This window comes from Pecten maximus, chromosome 11 (assembly GCF_902652985.1).
Source record: "Pecten maximus chromosome 11, xPecMax1.1, whole genome shotgun sequence".
Lineage (NCBI taxonomy): Eukaryota > Metazoa > Mollusca > Bivalvia > Pectinida > Pectinidae > Pecten > Pecten maximus.
The window spans coordinates 31540151-31565785 of NC_047025.1; the positions used below are offsets into that span (position 1 = coordinate 31540151).

Here is a 25635-nt window from a genome sequence, read left to right on the forward strand (position 1 = left end):
GTTATGGGTTCGAATGTCAAAAATAAAAATCTCAAATTGATTATTTTTTTCATTTCATATGAAAGAACATAGTCCACTGAAACAGAATGTGCATATTTTATTGTCATCAGATAAAAATAAGGCAGAAAGATATGGCACTTGGAAAAGAATCATAAAGCTATTTTCTCCAGCCAAAATTAAATAATAATCCAAAATTGCAGAATAAAGGTTTCTGCTCTTTTATCTATATACACATGAAGGCTTGATGTTTGGCGCATCGATAACGTATGGCTGGCTACAAATGTTATACTTATATTTGACCTTGACCTTCATTCAAGGTCACGGGGGTCAAATGATGAAAAAAATTCAAAGTTCTTTCAAAATTATTAATTTGGGTCACATTTTAAAGAATCGGCCCTTCTAAAGGTGTGTGCAATGTATCAAGGTCAAATAATCAAAATGACGCAGATATGGCACTTTTAAAAAGAAATTCCTACCAAAATGAAAAAATGACCCAAAACTGCACATACACATAAAGGCTGGATATTTGGCAAACAGATACATGTAACATGTGTGACTGGCTACAAATATTGAGTTTATCTCTCTGACCATGACCTTCATTCACATTTTAAAGAACCGGCTCTTATGAAGGTGTGTGCGAAGTTTCAAGGGTAAATTATTAAAAATGATGCAGACATGCCCTTTAAAGAATGTTTTCTTGCCAAAATTAAAAATTATCCATAAATTGCAATTCAATTGTTGGCTCAAAAGGAGTGTCCAGCAAGATTATGGAGTTGGGATCTGAATGGTTTCACAGATAAAACAAGAGGCCCAGAGGGCCTGTATCGCTCACCTGGTTTTATGAGATATGAAACAAGAATGATGCTTAAGTTAATTTGTCGCTGGTATTTCTATGTCAATATATCATAAGCATTTTATATGGGTACATGTACATTGGTTTATTGTTATTCTAAAAATGTCAATTTAGCGAAATTGACCTATTTTGGTCCCATCCTTCAGCCCCCGGGAGGTTAACCCCAGCATTCGTACAATTTTGAATACCCACCCCATAACCATATATGCTACCATACAAATGTAGGTTTTATACCAAATTGTGCAATTAATCCATGAAATGAAATTGACTTTGGGTACAACCCCATAGGGATTGCTACCACACCAATGTGAGTTATATCCATAACTTAGTTTCAGAGAAACCAATTGACCCCTTTTGACCCTGCCCCCCAGGGGTCAACCCCACCATTTTTACAATTTTGAATCCCTACCCAAAATGATGCTACCAGTCAAGTATGAGCTATATCGATTGCTTAGTTTCAGAGAAGAAGTTATTTATGTCAATTAAGCCAAATTGACCAAGAGATGAACACAATCCTGATGTAAAAATAGGCCCAGGGTTCTTTCCCCACCCCAAGGGACTTATACAATCATATTGAATTGATATCAAATATGAAAGTTTTCTTCAATATTTTGCATGTAAAACGCTGTATATTTATATACAGTACCTATAGCTACTAGGCTATTATCTACATCTTGGTGGTAAATTAAAAAGCAACAAATCACAAATCACAGTTTATTGTTAATATTGACATTGGATCTATTAAAATAGATGGAATTGATATCTAATTTTAAAATAATTGTCCTTAACAAATGAGGTCTTTGTTGAAAAAAAAGTGTAATAACTTTTAAAAGCCGTCAATCTAATTTTGATATTATTCTAAGATCAAAATAGAAAGGAATAAACAATTTTGTTTACAAGATATTGAAAGACATTGCACACTTTCAACAAAAAAAGTAGCAGACACTCCCTGTATTTTCAATACATATCGTGTATTGTTATAACATATCGAAATGCATATCATATTGTTTCGACATTTCTAATACCCAGGCCTGTAAAATATAAGTTTGTTTTAAACACATAAATGCAAATTTTGAACTACTTAAATATAAAAGATGGTTTAAAGTATGAATGTTAATGACATGTACCTAAGTAGAAGTCGATTTGAAAAAATTTAAAATGTTTGACTTCTTAAGTAAAGGTTTGATTGAAATAAGAAATGTTTAACTACTTTTAGAAGTAGGTTTGAAACTTTAAGATGGTTAAAACCATTATGTATATCGGAACAGTCTAAACCATTACATTCATCAGGACTGTGAAAACCATTATGTCCAGTTGGTTTGACACACTTAAGTGGAAATGTTTAGTCATGTTGATATCAGTTTAATTTGTATTCTTGCTTTATTTCAAATATCTCCTTTTACATCTGACAAACGCCTCCTACAGTACTTTCAGTACTTTGATTTAACATTAATGACTATTAAAGGTACAAAATTAATGGGTCTGAAAAAAACCCAATAAAATTTAAATGCATTTTAAGGATTTTAATGGTTTGACAAAAACATTAATAGTCATTAACTCTTATCACTTCTGTCAAATTGCCCATTACAAACCCATTAAAGTTTTTACTAAGTAATTGCCATTACCATGTAATAGGGCCATCAATAATTAGTTTTCAATGTAATGGGCATCAAACCTTATGGTGTAATGGGCATTAAACATTTTGGTGTAATGTAATGGCCATTAGGTTTGGAGCAAAACCAATTTTGTAATGCCCATTAACGGTGTCATTACTTTCTGAAGTGTACTCTGTAATGGCCATTACATTTCGTCAGAAAAGGTGTAATGGCCATTAAAGGTGTACAAAACTAAAAGACCATTACAAGAAAATACACTTTAATGGCCATAATTTTTACAAATACAGTCAAACCTCGATGATTCGAACTTCGTTGATTCGAATTTCTCGCTGTATCGAACTTTTTGCTTGGTCCCGAATTTCCTTACTATATAACGCTACTAACGAACCTATGCATGATTCGAATTTTTATAAATCGAAGTTTTCGATGTATCGAACTTTTTTCATGGCCCGTTAGCTATGATGTCATAGGTAATTGACTTCTCATGATTCGAACAAAAGTTTACCTGTACTGACCACTGGACAGGTGTTGGTCGTGACCCCCGCGGCAAGATTTCACACTTCTCCCCTAGATGCCCTGACTGACAATAGGGATAACGATATAGCGTGTGTTGTCACTCCCGATCATGGGGTTAATTAATAATCAGACCAAATTGATAGATAAAAGGTGTATTTAGAAGCCATGACATTTAATCACTGCGGTAAAACATTTCGGTAGTCGTCTCTGATAATCTTCGCCGCCATTGAAATCAGCGGTCGGTGAGTAAATTTTACGGAACTATAAAACAAGCGGACCAATTTTAAACACAAACAATTAGCGATGTCTTCACTCATAAGTGTCACATTGCAAACTTATACATAAATATCCAAGTAAATCGATTATTTGTCATTCAATCATGCATTCTTCAACCGATCGGCATTCTGTATTTCATATGCACATAACGTAACCGCACGTGTCTTTAGCAGAAAAGCCTAACAACTTACGTAAGTGTGCATTGTACTTCTTTTTCGTTATCTGTTAAACGCGATATAAGTGTTTTGTAACCGATACATAGTTTGTTTGTTTGCGACGATCATCACGAAGACACCGAGGACATGTAACATTACATATATGGTCATTATCAAGAAAACATCGATCTATTGTCAACCATGAATAATTCGAAGTCCCGCTGTTTCGAAGTTTTTCTGTTAGTCCCTTGAACTTCGAAACATCGAAGTTTGACTGTATAATGACCATTACTTTTAAAGTACAAAAACTTTTTCAAGATCAACACAATGGTAATGGCCATTACGTTTTTACAAACAAAAGTGTAATGGCCATTATATATATACAGGTATACAAAATTAATGGACCTACATGTGACCATTACATTAGACGCATTCAGAAAATTTAGAAAATGCATTTTACCACTTAATTTCATCAAAGTTCATCATGAACTGTATCACTATGCATGTTTGACAATATCGTTGTACATGTAGTCCTTCCATTAAAAATTGCATTCAAAGTGATCCATCATTTGTTTCAAATTGATAACTGCTTCAAAAATGGATATTCACAGTACACAATCATGTGGACCCAAAATCCTTTTAATATTCTTCAGATACATGTAAGAGTGATTTATGTTCATTATTGCATTAATTCTCAATGTACATATGATGTGTGTTTGTACAATTTGGTTGAATAGGCAATACAATTTAAGAAATGCCAAAGCTGTTTGAATATAATGTACACTATGTAAATTTAGGTCACATGCATGGTGATTGGTTTTAAGTTAATTCTTACCTATAAACAGGTTGACATACTTCCAGAATTGAATATTTCATTTCCTGGTAGTCTCGTATTAATCATGAACCAGGTATTAAAGATAAATACTTCCCTTCATTTGTAAAATAACATGTTGTTCATATGTGTGAGAAAAGCCTCATGGCTGCCATGTATTGGAACTCTCCTGCTTGAAGTTGTTGGGCGGGAAAAATTTGGCGGGAAAATTTGGCGGGAAATTTAAAGTTTTTTTTATTGTGAAGGGGTTTAGTAAGCCTGTACAGTTTCCTTATCCTATTTTAAGCCAACAACAAACTTGTAATATAGACATGGAATTCAACAATAACAATATAATGAAAAATAAGATACTGAAATAATACATTAATTTAAGGTCAACAATTCATGGTAGTATATTAAACATTGTCATATATATTACAATATGATGTGATGATATTTGTAATATTTGTAATGGCCATTACAAGAAAAAAAATGTTACTTATGAGGAATTGCACATCGGAATAACAAATGTAATGGCATTACATAAAGGTACCATTAAGTAATGGCTATTGCATTATGACCATAATTTGTTATGGTCATTAAATGGAAAATGTAATGGGCATTACATGAAGGTACCAATAAGTAATGGCCATTGCATTGTGATCATAATTTGTTATAGCCATTAAATGGAAAATGTAATGGGCATTACATGAAGTTACCAATAAATAATTGCCATTACATTGTGATCATAATTTGTTGTGGCCATTAAATGGATAATGTTATGGGAGTACATAAAATCCACAGTTAGTAATGGCCATAACATTATGATGACTCCACTCTAATGGCCATTACAAACAGAATAAAGGCCATTAAGAAAAATACAAAACATGAAGTAATGGCCATTATTTTGTTAATGACCATTACAAAGAAAATATTAATAGGAAAGTAATTGAAATTTAGAAAAATAATGCCCATTACATTACTTAACTCCAGGTTTGTCCCAAAAATGGAAACGAGAAATAATGGCCAATTTTAATGGAATCAGTGTTTTTAATGGTTTTGTAATGGGTTTGTAATAGATTTGTAATGACTTTGCTGGGCAGTAGTGGGCCTCTTGTTACATTTTATTTTGTTGCCCTGCATACCTTTCTGTATCCTTACCAAACGTAACCAATTCACTCGGAACTGATGTCGGCTCTACCTCTATAGTTGCATATACTTATGTGTAAAATGTAAGTATATAAATATATAGTTGCAAATACAATAATTGTAAGTAAATACAATTACAATTGTATTTACTATATCAATTATGACTGTTTTATACATTTTGGATATTAAAGTCAGCATTTAAGCAAAAGAATCAAAATATCATTTGCACAATATTGCACTCCACACAATCCACATATCTGTGTATATCTGTATACAATGTATCTATCTAGGCATATGTAATATTTCTTTGTAAAAAAAATATACTAGTAGTAAGCATCTGATCAGTGCGAAAATTTCCATATTAACAATAATTTTCTTTGTAATGGAAATCCAAACTCTTACTTTTTGTTGACCCTTGTTTAGGATAATCTGAACATTACAAATGAAGAACAAAAATCTGAATTTTTGTCTGCAAACTCCATTGAAATCTCAGTCTCTAAAAAGTACTCAGACTTCGATCTACAGACGTTTTTTTGTTTGTTTTTTGATCAACAGACATTTTTGGAGTAATGGGTTATTGTATGTGTTCATTGCAGCACAACTGTAAAGTTAACAGTTAAACTGTAAATATATATGCCACATCTTTAAGAGTGGATTCGGTCTTTGAACTTCGTTTGAAAGACTACAAACCCAGAGACAAAGGATGCATATCAAAAATGCTTCAAGAACTATCCCTACCTTTACCCCAAACCAGAAGACAACACGAATACCTCAAATTCTACTACAGACTGGTAGTAGAGGGCAGATACCAGCAATACAACTCGGCCATTCAATATTCAAAAACTCTGAACTGTGAAACATCCACCATCATTGTTATTTTATCTGAGTTGTCCCACTTTGAAAATTTGAATAGTACATTTTTTGTGAGCATTGGTAATGACTGTAACCTCATAGCCTGAGTTTCTTCTGGCCATGAAACATGACTTGAGACAATATGACTTCAGTAGATTCTGGAAATTCTTTCTTGTCAAAAACATCCGCAGATTGGAACTGTCTTCCTCACAGCAACTTCAATGTTTCCTTTTCTATTACATCTCTCTACAAGACATTATCTTTAACTAGATGAAGGTGATCGTTACTATATGTACATTTGTAGATGTATTAGCCTACATGCAGATGTTTTGTACCAGGCTGTCATTGTTTTGTATCAGCCTTCCATAGGAGATAGGTGATACTTGGTAGACCTGATTTTCACATTTCTCGGAGAATTTTGTCAAAGTCAACCCTAATATTTTGAATTCAGGTTTATTTTCTGGAGTATAATTTCAGAAAATTAAAACAGGTTCAAAGATATACAGTGAAACCTGTCTAATCCGACACCATGTGGGAGTGACACTTTTGGTCGGATTAGAAGGGTGTCGCAAAAGTCAGGTATTTGTTGTTGACTACACTTGGCATCACGGAAATACTGTACAGTGTCAGATTTGACAGGATGTCGGAAAAGTCAGGTGTCGGATTAGACAGGTTTCACTGTATATCTAATTTTGTTCCAACTGACTGACAGTTTACTGTAGATTTACTGAAAGAAATGCAAGTACATAAGGAAGTCAACAAATTACGGAATGTTAAGTATATAGTATTTATATGAGCTAATTTATTTTTATGGTCATACTTTTAAGAAAAGATCTTAACTTGTCATCAGTAGGCCAATAACTGGTTTGTGTTTCAGGTTCCGAAAGGCCTCTGATGACTTCCTACAAGTCCCATTCCTGGTGAAGAAGTTCTGTCTGTATGGCGTGAAACCTTTAACACTTCATGTGGAAACTGAGGACCTCACCTTCAAAGAAGTGTATGTACAGTAGCTTTATGTCACACAATTCACTGAGTTTTACATGTCATACGTTTGCAGTATCATATAAAGTGGATCTTCTCTAAATCGATCATGCACAGTACATGAACATTTAGCCAGTTAATTAGAAAGGGTTGGGTTTGGAGAAGTGATCCATTTTATGATGAGTTTTTTTTTTTTTCATTTTTGAAGCAGTATCAGTATTATGGAAGTTAATTAACCAAATTAATTAGTTTCATTCTAATACTGATTTCAAATGTATGCCAAATATGAAGGAAGTATTAAACATCAATATTACTTTTTAAGATGATGTCTGATTTATCATTAACTTCCTTTTCATGCCCACTGAAAAAAATACCCTATAGGGCCTCATGTAAACTAGATGCGAAACTCTGGCTTTCTTGCTCTGCTTGTTTTCTTAATGATAAACAGAATATACCGCTTTAAAGATGCATGATGATTTGGCTTCCTCTATTGGTTTTCGGAAGTTGAACTATATATGAAAACTATATTTCAAAATTTTGGAAATTTGGGGAGGACTTATTTGTGAGTCTTATTTTAGTGACTTAAAATTGAACGTTCTGTAAAATATACCATATACCAGTAAGAATGGCATATTTGTATACAGAAATAAATATGGTAATGAATTTTCTGGGATGTACTTTATTTTTAGGAACATTTGTGTACTTCTATAGTATTTTTGCCATATACAGCATTACTGGCTCTGTTACAGGGTGACGGATACCTGGGATACTGCAGCAGTGAAATTAATGAATCAAGTGGTCACAGGTAAGGCTATCAGAGATATGTAGTGTTATACCCTAGCAACAACATGGTCTGATGGGTCGGTATTTATACCCTAGCAACAACATGGTCTGATGGGTCGGTATTTATACCCTAGCAACAACATGGTCTGATGGGTCGGTATTTATACCCTAGCAACAACATGGTCTGATTGGTCAGTGTTTATACCCTAGCAACAACGTGGTGTGATGGGTCGGTATTTATACCCTAGCAACAACATGGTCTGATGGGTCAGTGTTTATACCCTAGCAACAACATGGTCTGATGGGTCAGTGTTTATACCCTAGCAACAACACAGCCTGATGGGTCAGTGTTTATATACATGCCGCTCACCTAGACAATTGGGGTTCGATTCCTCAATCAGATATAAAAATGTATTGGGATCACCTACCTGACCATGTGGGAATTCTCTTGGATCTTGACCGTTGCAGCTTCAACCTGCGCCAAAAAGAGTGATTAATACACCTGGGTAACTGGATATACTGGCATAGTCCTATGATATGACTTAGCTTAGCAACTTGAAAATAAACCAATCTCTCCCAGAATTTCTGAACTTGGTCCCCTTCAGTTATCTATGTAAAATACCACACACTGCTGTAGAATTACAAAAAAAAATGTTTTCTTTTACAAAATTCAGCTCCTTTATATAATTGCAATGAATGTTTGATTCCACTTCGTAAATCATTGCAGAGAGCCAGAGTACAAAGGCACGCATCAGACATGTGGACCAGGACAATGTTCACCATGTTGATCTCTACTTTTTCTCCAAAAAACACAACATCTGGCTGAATGATGAGTTTGTCGCGCTCAATTATGCCACCTGGTTCAATCCAGATGAACATCAAGCAGGTAAAGAAAAGGATAGATATTTATACAAAAGTATGTGTCATCCAGTAAGATAAGCCTGGTTAATTATATCTAGTGAAATACGGTCCAGTGTTTTAAAATTGTAATCAAACCTGTTTGATCAACCCTTGAAGGAAACAATAATGAATGAAATAAGTAAGGTGGTAATTATGCAGGATTAGCTCAATTTAATAGATATACAATTTTTAACTTTTTGATAATTTCATATTATGAGGTATCCATCAATTAATTGTATTTCAGGTTCTGGAGTCCTGGATGTATAACAATTGTCTACATCAGATTCTGGGGTATTCAACAATTCACTGTATTTGAGATTTAGTGGTATTCAACATTGAACTGTATTTCAGATTTAGTGGTATTCAACATTGAACTGTATTTCAGATTTAGTGGTATTCAACACTGAATTGTATTTCAGATTTAGTGGTATTCAACATTGAACTGTATTTAAGATTTTGTGGTATTCAACAATGAAATGTATTTCAGATTTAGTGGTATTCAACATTGAACTGTATTTCAGATTTAGTGGTATTCAACATTGAACTGTATTTCAGATTTAGTGGTATTCAACACTGAATTACATTTCAGATTTTGTGGTATTCAACATTGAACTGTATTTCAGATTTAGTGGTATTCAACACTGAATTACATTTCAGATTTTGTGGTATTCAACATTGAACTGTATTTCAGATTTAGTGGTATTCAACATTGAACTGTATTTCAGATTTAGTGGTATTCAACACTGAATTGTATTTCAGATTTAGTGGTATTCAACATTGAACTGTATTTCAGATTTTGTGGTATTCAACACTGAATTGTATTTCAGATTTAGTGGTATTCAACATTGAACTGAATTTCAGATTTTGGGGTATTCAACACTGAATTGTATTTCAGATTTAGTGGTATTCAACAATGAACTGTATTTCAGATTTAGTGGTATTCAACATTGAACTGTATTTCAGATTTAGTGGTATTCAACACTGAATTGTATTTCAGATTTAGTGGTATTCAACATTGAACTGTATTTCAGATTTAGTGGTATTCAACATTGAACTGTATTTCAGATTTTGGGGTATTCAACACTGAATTGTATTTCAGATTTAGTGGTATTCAACACTGAATTGTATTTGAGATTTAGTGGTATTCAACATTGAATTGTATTTGAGATTTAGTGGTATTCAACATTGAACTGTATTTCAGATTTAGTGGTATTCAACATTGAACTGTATTTCAGATTTAGTGGTATTCAACACTGAATTGTATTTCAGATTTTGTGGTATTCAAAATTGAATTGTATTTCAAATATTGTGGTATTCAACATTGAACTGTATGTCAGATTTAGTGGTATTCAACATTGAACTGTATTTCAGATTTAGTGGTATTCAACACTGAATTGTATTTCAGATTTAGTGGTATTCAACATTGAACTGTATTTCAGATTCTGGGGAAGCTGTCATCCAGAAGCTGATCAAGCACACAAAGACATTGGAGAGAAGTCTCACAGCTGACGGGAGGAGAAGGAAACATATTTCTGGTAGCTGCAGCGATACCGAGGGTGGCAGGATACCTTTTTTCTCTCCTGTAAAACATTCCCTCAATACCACTGTACCAGTGGTAGGGAGGATGAAGCGTCGAGGAATTCATAACTCAATGGCTGATGAAATAACACACAGCATTTCAGACTTGTTGCCTCAGAATTCTTCTGGCGATGGTGCAGGTGATGACAGTCCTCTGAAAAAGAACCCAAAATATACCGATCAAAAAAGGAAGCCTATTACTCTTGCAGAATACAAAGAGCGTCGGCGGCTGTGTGACACTGCAGCATGTAGTGATTCAGAAATGATCTATAGGTCATCGCCATTACAAAAGAAATCCACAACCAGAATTCAAACATTGAATTCTGCAGATATAATTAAGTCATCTGAGATCCCAATGTCGCCCATTTGTTATCCTTCCTCACAGATGAGTACTGACAGACAAAGCACATCACCAACTTCATCCACTTCTTCTCTGTCTTCACTTGTTGTGCCAAAATCTGCTATGTTAGGTAAGCTTCTAAGTGCACTGTCGCCTGAAAAGAAGGAATCTACGACTGCCACCAAAGAAATGGAACCTGCTGAAATTGACAGTACTAGTAAGTCAACTATAAAGAAATTACTCCACAGTGATCTAGGCCTTCCACTGACACGGGCACGTCTTCCAAAATCAGTCATGAGATCATCAACGTCGGAGAGTGAACCTGATAGTCCCAGAGTACAGGTCTCCAAGCAAATATCCACATCCTCAGGGTTTGTGTTTCTTCTTATCAATCCAAGTGAAAATTACTGCATTCAAATGAAGAAATATTCATGTGTTGCATGTAATGTTTTATTTTTGTTTCCATTTTCAGTAAAAACAGCAGCTCATCCTCAGAAGATGATAAACTTGTTGGTGATCTGAAGAAGTCTATCCTGAAGAAGCCATCAACATCTGTATTGCTGAATGAGAAACCTTCTGTTAGGTGTGTGTAGACAAACCTCAGGATTGGAATTTTTCCCCTCTCCCAGATTTGTCTCCAATTTTACCTGTTCAAGATTTTTCTGTTGACCCTAAGGTTTGATTTCTCTGTCAATCAATAGTTATGACAGATAGCATTTGCTGGCAATAATTGATCATGTCACATCAGCATTGTGTTGTAAAGTAATATATATTTTTTTCAAATATGTGAACAACTGGACCCTGATGTGTAAATAAAATGGTATGATGGGAGAAAAACAATCCTCCCCTACCTTGAGGATGTGACTGAGAAACTCTCAGGTGATACACTTGATTGTCTAACCCTCGGCAGAGAAAATTGCTTTAAGGGTTGGAGATTTCTCTGTCACGCCCTCTAGGGAGGGACAATTCTTTTACTCAAAGAACAGACATTCGTACTTAGTCACGAAAATCTTTGGTTTGCTGTGGATGCTTCATTATCACAAGACACAATAAATACTTTGAAGATCCATCATATGAATAAGGTTTGATTCGCCATTGTATATTATTTTTTCAAATTTATAAAACAGAATTTGTTATGGCTACTTGGACTTCTCCAAAATAAATTAGAATTGAGATAGACTTTTGATATTTTGTTAAATTGTAATTGGTTGGGACAAGTTAAGGACTTGTTTGAATCCAACCACATTTTAATAATTGAAGAAACTAAAAATGGTTTATACCCCCAGAAACAAGTCATTGTATACAAATTATGGTAATGATTATACTGATTTGTTGCTTTTTGCCATTGAAATATAGAGATTTATCAAACTGATCAAACTTATATGTTCACTGCAGCTATGAGCATTGAAATTATGAAATTTTGCAGTGAAAATATAAGTTTTTAGCTCACCTGGCCCGAAGGGCCGGTGAGCTTATGCCATGGTGCAGCGTCCGTCGTCCGGCGTCCGGCGTCCGTCGTCCGTCAACTTTTTCTTTAAATTGCTACTAGTCCTAAAGTATTGAATGGATTTTCACAAAATTTGGTCAGGAACATCCTTGGGGGAAGGGGAACAGAGTTTGTATAAATTTTTACTCTGAACCCCCATGGGCCTGAGGGGTGGGGCCAAATAGGGGAAATAGGGTTACTCCTTTAAATCGCTACTAGTCCTAAAGTTATGAATGAATTTGAACCAAATTTGGTCAGGAACATCCTTGGCAGAAGGGGAACAGAGTTTGTATAAATTTTTACTCTGAACCCCTAGGGGCCTGAGGGGCGGGGCCAAATAGGGGAAATAGGGTTACTCCTTTAAATCGCTACTAGTCATAAAGTTATGAATGAATTTGAACCAAATTTGGTCAGGAACATCCTTGGCAGAAGGGGAACAGAGTTGGTATACATTTTTACTCTGAACCCCCAGGGACCTGAGGGGCGGGGCCAAATAGGGGAAATAGGGTTACTCCTTTAAATCGCTACTTGTCATAAAGTTATTAATGAATTTGAACCAAATTTGGTCAGGAACATCCTTGGTAGAAGGGGAAGATAGTTTGTATAAATTTTTACTCTGAACCCCCAGGGGCCTGAGGGGCGGGGCCAAATAGGGAAAATAGGGTTAATCCTTTAAATCGCTACTAGTCATAAAGTTATGAATGAATTTGAACGAAATTTGGTCTGGAACATTCTTGGCAGAAGGGGAACAGAGTTTGTATAAATTTTTACTTTGAACCCCAGGGGCCTGAGGGGCAGGGCCAAATAGGGGAAATAGGGTTAATCCTTTAAATCGCTACTAGTCATAAAGTTATTAATGAATTTGAACCAAATTTGGTCAGGAACATCCTTGGGGGAAGAGGAACAGAGTGTTTAAATCTTTATTCTCAACCCCCAGGGGCCTGAGGGGCGGGGCCAAATAGGGGAAATAGGGTTACTCCTTTAAATCGCTACTAGTCCTAAAGTATTGAATAGCTTTTCACCAAATTTAGTCAGGAACATCCTTGAGGGGAGGGCGAACAGAGTTTATATGAATTTTTACTCTGTACACCTAGGGGCCTAAGGGGCGGGGCCAAATAGGGGAAATAGAGATTAGTCTTTTAATTGCTACTAGTCATAAAGTTTTAAATGGATTTTAACCAAATATGGTCAGGAATATTCATTGGAGAAGGGGAACCGAGTTGGTATAAATTTTTACTCTGAATCCCCAGGGGACTGAGGAGTGGCCATGGGGTCCGATAGGGAAAATAGGGGTTAATCCTTTAAATCGCTATTAATTATTAAGTTACGAATGGATTTTAACTAAATTTGGTCAGGAACATCCAGAGAGGAAGGGGGGAAAGAGTTTGTATAAATATTGATGAGGGGCCTGAGGGGCGGGGCCAAATAGGGGAAATAGAGATTCGTTTTTAAATTGCTATTTGCCATAAAGTTTTAAATGGATTTTAACCAAATTTGGTCAAGAGCATCCTTGGGAGAAGGTGAACCGAGTTTGGATAAATTTTTACTTTGTACCCTCAGGGGCCTGAGGGGCGGGGCCAAATAGGGAAATAGGGGTTTATCCTTTCAATCGCTATTATTCATAAAGTTATGAATGGATTTGAACCAAATTTGGTCTGGAATATCCTTAGGGGAAGGGGGAAAGAGAGTTTATATAAATATTGACTCTGACCCCCAAGGGGCCTGAAGGGAGGGGCCAAATAAGGGAAATAGAGATTTGAGTTTTAAATGGATTTGAACCCAATTTGATCAGAAACATCCGTGGTGATGGGGGAACAGATTTTGCATAAATGGTTACTGTGACCCTCAATCCCATAACTATGTATAGTATCGCTGGGCATTAAGGGATAAACACAATTCTTATGTAAAAATAGGCCAAAGGGTTTTCCCCACCCTAAGGGACTTAGTTTCTTTAAACACCATTATGTTGTAAAAATAATCCATATGGTCTTTCAGAGAGTACATTTTTAGCTCACCTGGCCCGAAGGGCCGGTGAGCTTATGCCATGGTGCAGCGTCCGTCGTCCGGCGTCCGTCCGGCGTCCGTCGTCTGGCGTCCGTCAACTTTTTCTTTAAATTGCTACTAGTCCTAAAGTATTGAATGGATTTTCACAAAATTTGGTCAGGAACATCCTTGGGGGAAGGGGAACAGAGTTTGTATAAATTTTTACTCTGAACCCCCAGGGGCCTGAGGGGCGGGGCCAAATAGGGGAAATAGGGTTACTCCTTTAAATCGCTACTAGTCCTAAAGTTATGAATGAATTTGAACCAAATTTGGTCAGGAACATCCTTGGCAGAAGGGGAACATAGTTTGTATAAATTTTTACTCTGAACCCCCAGGGGCCTAATAGGGGAAATAGGGTTACTTATTTAAATCGCTACTAGTCATAAAGTATTGAATGAATTTGAACCAAATTTGGTCAGGAACATCCTTGGCAGAAAGGGAACAGAGTTTGTATAAATTTTTACTCTGAACACCCAGGGGCCTGAGGGGCGGGGCCAAATAGGGGAAATAGGGTTAATCCTTTAAATCGCTACTAGTCATAAAGTTATGAATGAATTTGAACCAAATTTGGTCAGGAACATCCTTGGCAGAAGGAGAACAGAGTTTGTATAAATTTTTACTCTGAACCCCCAGGGGCCTGAGGGGCGGGGCCAAATAGGGGAAATAGGGTTACTCCTTTAAATCGCTACTAGTCATAAAGTTATGAATGAATTTGAACCAAATTTGGTCAGGAACATCCTTGGCAGAAAGGGAACAGAGTTTGTATAAATTTTTACTCTGAACCCCCAGGGCCTGAGGGGCGGGGCCAAATAGGGGAAATAGGGTTACTCCTTTAAATCGTTACTAGTCATAAAGTTATTAATGAATTTGAACCAAATTTGGTCAGGAACATCCTTGGGGGAAGAGGAACAAAGTTTGTGTAAATCTTTATTCTCAACCCCCAGGGGCCTGAGAGGCGGGGCCAAATAGGGGAAATAGGGTTGCTCCTTTAAATCGTGACTAGTCCTAAAGTATTGAATAGGTTTTCACCAAATTTGGTCAGGAACATCCTTGAGGGGAGGGGGAACAGAGTTTATATGAATTTTTACTCTGTACCCCTAGGGGCCTAAGGGGCAGGGCCAAGTAGGGGAAATAGAGATTAGTCTTTTAATTGCTACTAGTCATAAAGTTTTAAATGGATTTTAACCAAATATAGTCAAGAATATTCATTGGAGAAGGGGAACCGAGTTGGTATGATTTTTTACTCTGAATCCCCAGGGGACTGGGGAGTGGGGTCTGATAGGGAAAATAGGGGTTAATCCTTTAAATCGCTATTAATTATTAAGTTACGAATGGATTTTAACTAAATTTGGTCAGGAACATCCAGAGAGGAAGGGGGGAAAGAGTTTGTATAAATATTGATGAGGGGCCTGAGGGGCGGGGCCAAATAGGGGAAATAGAGATTCGTTTTTAAATTGCTATTTGCCATAAAGTTTTAAATGGATTTTAACCAAATTTGGTCAAGAGCATCCTTGGGAGAAGGTGAACCGAGTTTGGATAAATTTTTACTTTGTACCCTCAGGGGCCTGAGGGGCGGGGCCAAATAGGGAAATAGGGGTTTATCCTTTCAATCGCTATTATTCATAAAGTTATGAATGGATTTGAACCAAATTTGGTCTGGAATATCCTTAGGGGAAGGGGGAAAGAGAGTTTATATAAATATTGACTCTGACCCCCAAGGGGCCTGAAGGGAGGGGCCAAATAAGGGAAATAGAGATTTGAGTTTTAAATGGATTTGAACCCAATTTGATCAGAAACATCCGTGGTGATGGGGGAACAGATTTTGCATAAATGGTTACTGTGACCCTCAATCCCATAACTATGTATAGTATCGCTGGGCATTAAGGGATAAACACAATTCTTATGTAAAAATAGGCCAAAGGGTTTTCCCCACCCTAAGGGACTTAGTTTCTTTAAACACCATTATGTTGTAAAAATAATCCATATGGTCTTTCAGAGAGTACATTTTTAGCTCACCTGGCCCGAAGGGCCGGTGAGCTTATGCCATGGTGCAGCGTCCGTCGTCCGGCGTCCGTCCGGCGTCCGTCGTCTGGCGTCCGTCAACTTTTTCTTTAAATTGCTACTAGTCCTAAAGTATTGAATGGATTTTCACAAAATTTGGTCAGGAACATCCTTGGGGGAAGGGGAACAGAGTTTGTATAAATTTTTACTCTGAACCCCCAGGGGCCTGAGGGGCGGGGCCAAATAGGGGAAATAGGGTTACTCCTTTAAATCGCTACTAGTCCTAAAGTTATGAATGAATTTGAACCAAATTTGGTCAGGAACATCCTTGGCAGAAGGGGAACAGAATTTGTATAAATTTTTACTCTGAACCCCCAGGGGCCTGAGGGGCGGGGCAAAATAGGGGAAATAGGGTTACTCCTTTAAATCGCTACTAGTCATAAAGTTATGAATGAATTTGAACCAAATTTGGTCAGGAACATCCTTGGCAGAAAGGGAACAGAGTTTGTATAAATTTTTACTCTGAACCCCCCAGGGGCCTGAGGGGCGGGGCCAAATAGGGGAAATAGGGTTGCTCCTTTAAATCGCTACTAGTCATAAAGTTATGAATGAATTTGAACCAAATTTGGTCAGGAACATCCTTGGCAGAAGGAGAACAGAGTTTGTATAAATTTTTACTCTGAACCCCCAGGGACCTGAGGGGCGGGGCCAAATAGGGGAAATAGGGTTACTCCTTTAAATCGCTACTAGTCATAAAGTTATGAATGAATTTGAACCAAATTTGGTCAGTAACATCCTTGGCAGAAAGGGAACAGAGTTTGTATAAATTTTTACTCTGAACCCCCAGGGCCTGAGGGGCGGGGCCAAATAGGGGAAATAGGGTTACTCCTTTAAATCGTTACTAGTCATAAAGTTATTAATGAATTTGAACCAAATTTGGTCAGGAACATCCTTGGGGGAAGAGGAACAAAGTTTGTGTAAATCTTTATTCTCAACCCCCAGGGGCCTGAGAGGCGGGGCCAAATAGGGGAAATAGGGTTGCTCCTTTAAATCGTGACTAGTCCTAAAGTATTGAATAGGTTTTCACCAAATTTGGTCAGGAACATCCTTGAGGGGAGGGGGAACAGAGTTTATATGAATTTTTACTCTGTACCCCTAGGGGCCTAAGGGGCAGGGCCAAGTAGGGGAAATAGAGATTAGTCTTTTAATTGCTACTAGTCATAAAGTTTTAAATGGATTTTAACCAAATATAGTCAAGAATATTCATTGGAGAAGGGGAACCGAGTTGGTATGATTTTTTACTCTGAATCCCCAGGGGACTGGGGAGTGGGGTCTGATAGGGAAAATAGGGGTTAATCCTTTAAATCGCTATTAATTATTAAGTTACGAATGGATTTGAACCAAATTTGGTCTGGAATATCCTTAAAGGAAGGGGGAAAGAGAGTTTATATAAATATTGACTCTGACCTCCAAGGGGCCTGAAGGGAGGGGCCAAATAGGGGAAATAGAGATTTGAGTTTTAAATGGGCATTAAGAGATAAACACAATTCTTATGTAAAAATAGGCCAAAGGGGCTTTCCCCACCCTAAGGGACTTAGTTTCTTTAAACACCATTATGGTGTAAAAATAATCCATATGGTCTTTCAGAGAGTACATTTTTAGCCCACCATCATCAGATGGTGGGCTATTCAAATCGCCCTGCGTCCGTGGTCCGTGGTCCGTCCGTCCGTCCGTCCCTCCCTCCGTCCGTCCGTCCGTCCGTCCGTCCGTCCGTCCGTCCGTCCGTCCGTCCCTCCGTCCGTCCGTCCGTAAACAATTCTTGTTATCGCTAATCCTCAGAAAGTACTGAAGGGATCTTTCTCAAATTTCATATGTAGGTTCCCCTTGATGACTAGTTATGCATATTGCATTTTGGGACCGATCGGAAAACAACATGGCCGACAGGCAGCCATCTTGGATTTTGACCATTGAAGTTTGTTATCGCTATTTCTGAGAAAGAGCTGAAGGGATCTTTCTCAAATTTCATATGTAGGTTCCCCTTGGTGCCTAGTTATGCATATTGCATTTTGGGACCGATCGGAAAACAACATGGCCGACAGGCAGCCATCTTGGATTTTGACCATTGAAGTTTGTTATCGCTATTTCTGAGAAAGTACTGAAGGGATCTTTCTCAAATTTCATATGTGGGTTTCCCTTGGTGCCTAGTTATGCATATTGCATTTTGGGACCGATCGGAAAACAACATGGCCGACGGGCAGCCATCTTGGATTTTGACCATTGAAGTTTGTTATCGCTATTTCTGAGAAAGTACTGAAGGGATCTTTCTCAAATTTTATATGTAGGTTTCCCTTGGTGCCTAGTTATGCATATTGCATTTTGGGACCGATCGGAAAACAACATGGCCGACAGGCAGCCATCTTGGATTTTGACCATTGAAGTTTGTTTTTGCTATTTCTGAGAAAGTACTGAAGGGATCTTTCTCAAATTTCATATGTGGGTTTCCCTTGGTGCCTAGATATGCATATTGCATTTTGGGACCGATTGGAAAACAACATGGCCGACGTGCAGCCATCTTGGATTTTGACCATTGAAGTTTGTTATCGCTATTTCTGAGAAAGTACTGAAGGGATCTTTCTCAAATTTTATATGTAGGTTTCCCATGGTGCCTAGTTATGCATATTGCATTTTGGGACAGATCGAAAAACAACATGGCCGACAGGCAGCCATCTTGGATTTTGACCATTAAAGTTTGTTATTGCTATTTCTGAGAAAGTACTGAAGGGATCTTTCTCAAATTTCATATGTAGGTTCCCCTTGGTGCCTTGTTATGCATATCACATTTTGGGACTGATCAGAAAACAAGATGGCCGTCATGCAGTCATCTTGGATTTTGACCATTGAAGTTTGTTATCACTATTTCTGAGAAAGTACTGAAGGGATCATTCTCAAATTTCATATGTAGGTTCCCCTTGGTGCCTAGTAATGCATATCGCATTTTGGGACTGATCGGAAAACAACATGGCCGACAGACAGCCATCTTGGATTTTGACCATAGAAGATTGTTATCGCTATTTCTGAGAAAGTACTGATTGGATCTTTCTCCATTTTCATATGTAGGTTCCCCTTGGTGCCTAGTTATGCATATTGCATTTTGAGACCAATCAGAAAACAACATGGCCGACAGGCAGCCATCTTGTATTTTGAAAATTGAAACTGGTTATCACTATTACTAAGAAACTAATGAAGGGATCTTCCTGAAATTTCATATGTAGGTTCCCCCAGGTGCCTAGTTATGCATATTGCATTTTGAGACCAATCGGAAAACAACATGGCCGACAAGCAGCCATCTTGGATTTTGACAATTGAAGTTTGTTATCACTATTTCTCAGAAAGCACTGAAGGAATCTTTCTCAAATTCCATATATAGGTTCCCCTTGGTGTTTTAATCTTAAATTTTATATATAGGTTTCCCTTGTTTGAAAAGTACTAGAGGTTTCTTCTGAGTTTACACAGATTAGTAAGACTTAGAAGAAGAGAAAAGTAGAGAAAAGATCAATCTGACATGGAACCTATGAAGAACATTCAATGGTGGGCGCCAAGATCCCTCTGGGATCTCTTGTTGTATATGTATTGACAAATTGAACATGTACATTATTTTGACATTTGGTCAAATCCAACCAGGTGAGCGATACAGGCCCCATGGGCCTCTTGTTGTATATGTATTAACAAATTGAACATGAACATTATTTTGACATTTGGTCAAATCCAACCAGGTGAGCGATACAGGCCCCATGGGCCTCTTGTTTACCAATCCGAGAAAACCTTTGTATTCACCTCATTGAAACCTGCTGATTTTTGGAATCAAAGCGAAGATAGGTAAATGGCTTATTTTGCTATATTTCTGAAATATTCAGACTACTTTTTGACAAAATACGCACTTAACGTTAGCTTTTCATGCACTTTTCATTCTCTAAAAACAGCAGAAAAACCTAAAATTGTGTTGATCATTTTTTTCAAAACGGTGCCCTCAAGTTGACGTGGAGTAACGTCACAAAAAGACATCGTCCTATGAAGAATATTTCGATACTTTCTACTCGTGCTTCGCACTCGTGAAAATATCGATATTCTGTCATACTTGTGAAATATATGTTATATTCAAGTGAAACCATTCAATATCTTCTATTTACAATTTAAAATACTATTTGATATGAAAGTAATACATGTGTGGTTTATTTCAGATTCAGGGACAGTGAAGCTATAGCTGAAACTCATGCAAAGAAAACACAAATGTTGGGCCGCCTCACGGGTAAAAGGTGTGTTCTAGGCAGTGTTACTGTATAGTCATTTAATTTCACAGGGCTAATATTTTGCAGATATAAAATTCCGCGGAATTCCAACCAGCTACATGTAGCTTTCAGCAGTAAACAAGTAAACATGCATGTCTACACATTTAAATTTATACGAGGCATTTGTAATCCATGGCATTGATATTGGCTGGGTGTTTTTTCACTCAGTATCTTTAATCCCTGCAAATTACCAATTACACAGTATGTAATGATTCACAGCGATATATATGAATAGTTTGTATAATTTCATATTACTTTTAACTTAATATTCACTCTATGTTAATATTCCATATACATACATTTTTGTCTCCCCTGTTACATAGTCACATAGACTATGGTGTTACCTCTATATGGCAGTGACTTTTAAATTTTGCGTTTACATCCATTGCTCAAAAGCAAGTCCAAATGTAACCAAACTTGGTATGTAGTTAGATCACATGGTGGACATCTCAACATTTGATTAAAGAATATCATCCAGAATAAATGCTCTAGTGACTGGGAATTTGGGGTTCTGGGAATCTGGACTTTTTTGTGTTAAACTCATTTTCTTAAAAAAGGATCTGTGCTATTCCAACCAAACCTGGCATATAGTTGGATTATAGTACTTACCTTTCAACACACACTATTGATTATATGAAGTTTAATATTAGCTGGTGTGCATACCCAAACAGCTTACAGTATTGTGTCGAAAAAGGTGCTTGTGTAACAGAAAACTGGAAAATTAGTTTGATTGATTGTAAATGTACATGTATTATTAGGAGAATCACATCTAGGACAGTGACAGCAAATTAAATACATTCTTGGTGTTAAAAACATGACAAACTTAAATTGAAAAATTTCTTATTTTTATGCTTTTTAATATTTTTTTTGTATTTTGTTTTGTTTTGAACAACATACATAGTGCAGGCCAAAGGTAAGATGCATAACATCATGTGTTTGGTTTGAAAATCTGACTTATTTTACCAATCATGTACCGTCTCCTCTACGAATGACCTGCTATCAGCTGCTCTTGTCATCATCATCATCATCATCGTTATCACAATCACTGCCACATTTTAAATACAGCTTTCCTTTTAACCTTTATTCTAATATGCCAACCTTATCAATCATAATCGGAAGTAAAGACTGTAAAAGTTTTTAACATTAGACGATTTTTGTATGTTTTTAAAGCTTGTCATAGAAATGTACATATTGATACCTGATTACATCCACCATTAACAGATTCCGGCTGTAATTAATTTTTAGTTAACATGAGTAATTAATTTTTAGTTAACATGGGTTTGCTATGAACTTGTTTTACTGTAGAGAACTAGTAATATCTAAGTACCTTATGTTTTACTGTGGAAGTTGATATTAACTAAAGTTTTTAAATCCCTTGTACCATAATACTAGTCTGTCTTTTTGTAGAGTTATCTGCTCTTGTAAGCAAAATATTGATTGTTATGTCGTTGGTGACTCATTACTTTGTGTGAGAAAATTACATTGTTTTCTCACATATTTATGACGTTGTTCTCACAAACAAATGGCATAATGATCAATATCTGCTCACAAGAGCAGATAACTCTACAGAAAGGCGGAATAGCAGATTCAGTAAAAGCGGTGAGATGAAATGAAGTACAGCACTGTATTGTAATGGTTTATCATTCTCTCCAGTATTGTCACATACATGCCTATATAGTCTGTGGTATGGTATTGATCACTTGGAGTTCTGCTTTCTTCATTATCATTATCATTATCTTGAATGATCAAATGAAGAATTCTTTTTTAATAATGATAGAATATTCATACATGAAAGTTTCTAAGTATGGTCAATTGAAGGATTCTGTTTAAAAAAAAAAAGAAAAAAGAATTTTCATACCCAAAAGTTTCAAAGTATGATCAAATGAAGAATTCTGTGATAAATAGATAAAAAAAGTATATCAAATGCAAGTTCAGTATCTCTTACTCAGTCTCTTAGATGATGAGCATTTCGTATTCCAGATTTATATTAATACAAAATATATTATCACTTCGACCATAAATCGCTATTTCTTATACAATTGGATATCATATTAAGACCAGTCACTCATCAAGATACTAAGAGAGAAATGATATTGGTTTTTAGTACAGCAGGAAATTATTGAGATGAAAAATATTTTTTTTGTAAAATATACAGTTATTGAGATCAAATAAACACCATTCCATCGTCTACACATGCATCACTGCACAACCTTCCATCGTAGTTTTTCTTTCTATTCATTTTTAATTAAAAAATGTTTATCATTTGTTGTGGCGTAGTATTTAACAGTAATTCAAATTACAATTATTTCTATACTCTTGAAATGGTTATTTCTGTGATTTTGTTGATGTAGAGGATAAGGTTTAGGTGGATTTTTTTCTTATATCTTATGTTTAATTTACGTATTATCATGTGTTGTAAGATAAAGTTATACAGAGAGGTGCCACACAAAATACCACATATAAACTGATACAGGTATAAAGGTGTTGATTACAATACACATATTTTACATAATCAGAAATTCAGGGCCCAGCAAAAACTTTTTCAATCACTTGTCTCTTGGACTAGTGGCATGGTAAAAAGTACTCGTCCAGACTAAAAATTTACTAGTCTGGAAAATGTACCTGTAATACTAAATATGTTTTTTTCCCTAAAGTTTGTGCTTGTTACAACTTAAAACTAGTCAAGATATATATAACGTCCAATGATGGAGCTAGTGTACGCATTTCAAAATAGGCTAATTTTTGTTGCAAAATGTAAGATATTTCTTCAATGAATCTAGATATAACATAGGTAACACTGACATAAGAAAATATTTGTTTTTATTTGAATCAAACCTCTCCAGAAAACTGTCTTTGTTTTTCTTCATTTGGCCTGCAATGAAAAATAAATCCAATAAAAAAAAAGTACATGGAATAACACAACATTCTTCTCATCCGACTAGTTGGCAATAAAAGTAAATATGGCAGCAAAATCTGTTCATCAGGATGAGTGGATGAGTGGGCAATAAAAATCATTTGTCTGGTGGTGGTGGCAAAATCTGTTCATCTCTTCTTCAGTGGTGATGAGCGGATGAGTGCTTGTGCTGGGCCCTGAAAATTAGAATATACAGCCACATAGTTTTATGATGATATTTTGGATTATATTGAGTTTCTATGTAAGGGCTTTTCATCAGAATCTGTTTGGTTTAATAGTAAGTGTACAGGGTCCATGCCTATTATCATGACAAACATATTACCATGACGTAAAATGGCACAGAATATTGCAAACGTTTACAGGGCGTCTTTTTCAGCGATTGTGGTTCTGCATCATGGTAGGTATTCGTTCACATAAAAGGGAAAGCTTCTGGTCAGTTATAAATTAATACTGACCTTTCGATATCCCTCATCGTTTTATGTCATGGTAACATGTTCTTCACGATAATATGCATGGACCCTGCATAGAAAATTAAAAAAATATATGTGGCTTGTTTGAATATTTTGTATCTTTAGTGTCATGGAGTATACTTAATATGTTTGTACTTGTGATATGTATTCACCAGGGTAAAATAGAATAAGATAAGTTGATTATCCCGTCTTGACTTTCTGAAAAAGAAACTGGAGTTTTTAACAATCTTTTTGTTACAGGCTATTGGACAAACTTTGTATCGGAGGGGGAACACAATCTTTGGGGAAAAAGGTGAGTGCTGTTTCTGTATTTCCAAGATTTAAAACTCTAAAATGATTTCAACATCTTAAAACATTATTAAATTTTGTTAAATTGTGTTTTGTGTAAATAGCCAGTGGAAATGCCTAATTTGAATGATGATGGCGTGTTGGTACACAGCGAAGACTCCCTCAAGCCAATCTACAAGATTCAGGATACACCACTAGATCCCATCATCAGAGAGGTACAAGATTTTTACCTATATTCTAAATTTATGTAATTATTAGCTCACCTGGTCCGAAGGACCAAGGTGAGCTTGTGCCATACCGTTGCGTTCGTCGTCCGTCCGTCCGTCAACAATTGACTTCTTCTTCATAACCACACATCAAAATTTGACCAAATTTGGTCAGAAGCATCCCTATGGGTAGGGGACTCAGAATTGTACAAATGATGGGAGTGACCCCCTGGGGGCCTCTGGGGCGGGGCCAAAAGGGGTCATTTTTGCGCTATTGATATAAACGACTTCTTCTCTGAAACCAAGCAATGGCTATCACTCATATTTGCCTGGTAGCATCACTATTGGGTGGGGATTCAAAATTGTACAAATGATGGGACTGACCCCCCAGGGGCCTGAGGGGCGGGGCCAAATGTGGTCAATCGGGCTATATTCATATAATTGACTTCTTCTCTGGAACCAAACAATGGATATCTCTCATATTTTACTGGTAGCATCACCTTGGGATAGGAATTTGAAATTGTACAAATGACGGGGCTGACCCCCTGGGGTCTGAGGGGCGGGGCCAAAAGGGGTCAGTTTTACAGAATTATAAACGACTTCTGCTCTGAAACTAAGCAATGGATATCACTCATATTTATCTGGTAGCATCCGTATGGAGTAGGGATTCAAAATTGTACAAATGGTGGGGCTGACCCCCAAGGGGTCTGAGGGGCGGGGCCAAATGGGGTCAATTTGGCTCTCTTAATATAAACGACTTCTTCTCTGAAACAAAGCGATGGATATCGCTCATATTTGCCTGGTAGCATCACTATGGAGTGGGGATTCAGAATTGTACAATTGGTGAGGCTGACCCCCTGGGGGCCTGAGGGGCGGGGCCAAGAGGGGTCAATTTGGCTGAATTGATATGAACAACTTCTTCTCTGAAACTAAGCAAGGGATATCGCTCATATTTGCCTGGTAGCATCCTTTTGGGTAGGGATTCAAAATTTTATAAAGGAAGGAACTGACCCCACTCCTCCCGGGGTGCAGAAGGCGGGGTCAAAAGGGGTCAATTGGTTTAAACAACTT

General features: G+C 36.7%; 1 protein-coding gene across 3 annotated transcripts in view; it reads left to right on the forward strand.

The window, feature by feature from the left end:
• LOC117338082 (putative ATP-dependent RNA helicase TDRD12) overlaps window positions 1-25635 on the forward strand; it is a 113838-nt gene that overhangs the window by 8934 nt on the left and 79269 nt on the right. For 2 of the 3 annotated variants that reach the window (XR_004534959.1, XM_033899272.1), the window contains exons 4-12: window positions 7106-7225; window positions 7959-8014; window positions 8720-8878; window positions 10332-11181; window positions 11283-11393; window positions 20579-20653; window positions 21588-21599; window positions 24311-24362; window positions 24463-24573. Coding sequence is in view for 2 of the 3 variants with exons in the window: in XM_033899272.1 (XP_033755163.1) it covers window positions 7106-7225; window positions 7959-8014; window positions 8720-8878; window positions 10332-11181; window positions 11283-11393; window positions 20579-20653; window positions 21588-21599; window positions 24311-24362; window positions 24463-24573 (1546 nt within the window). In the remaining variant the exon portion in view is untranslated. The remainder of the gene's footprint in view (window positions 1-7105; window positions 7226-7958; window positions 8015-8719; window positions 8879-10331; window positions 11182-11282; window positions 11394-20578; window positions 20654-21587; window positions 21600-24310; window positions 24363-24462; window positions 24574-25635) is intronic. The other variant, XM_033899274.1, reaches the window with a different exon arrangement.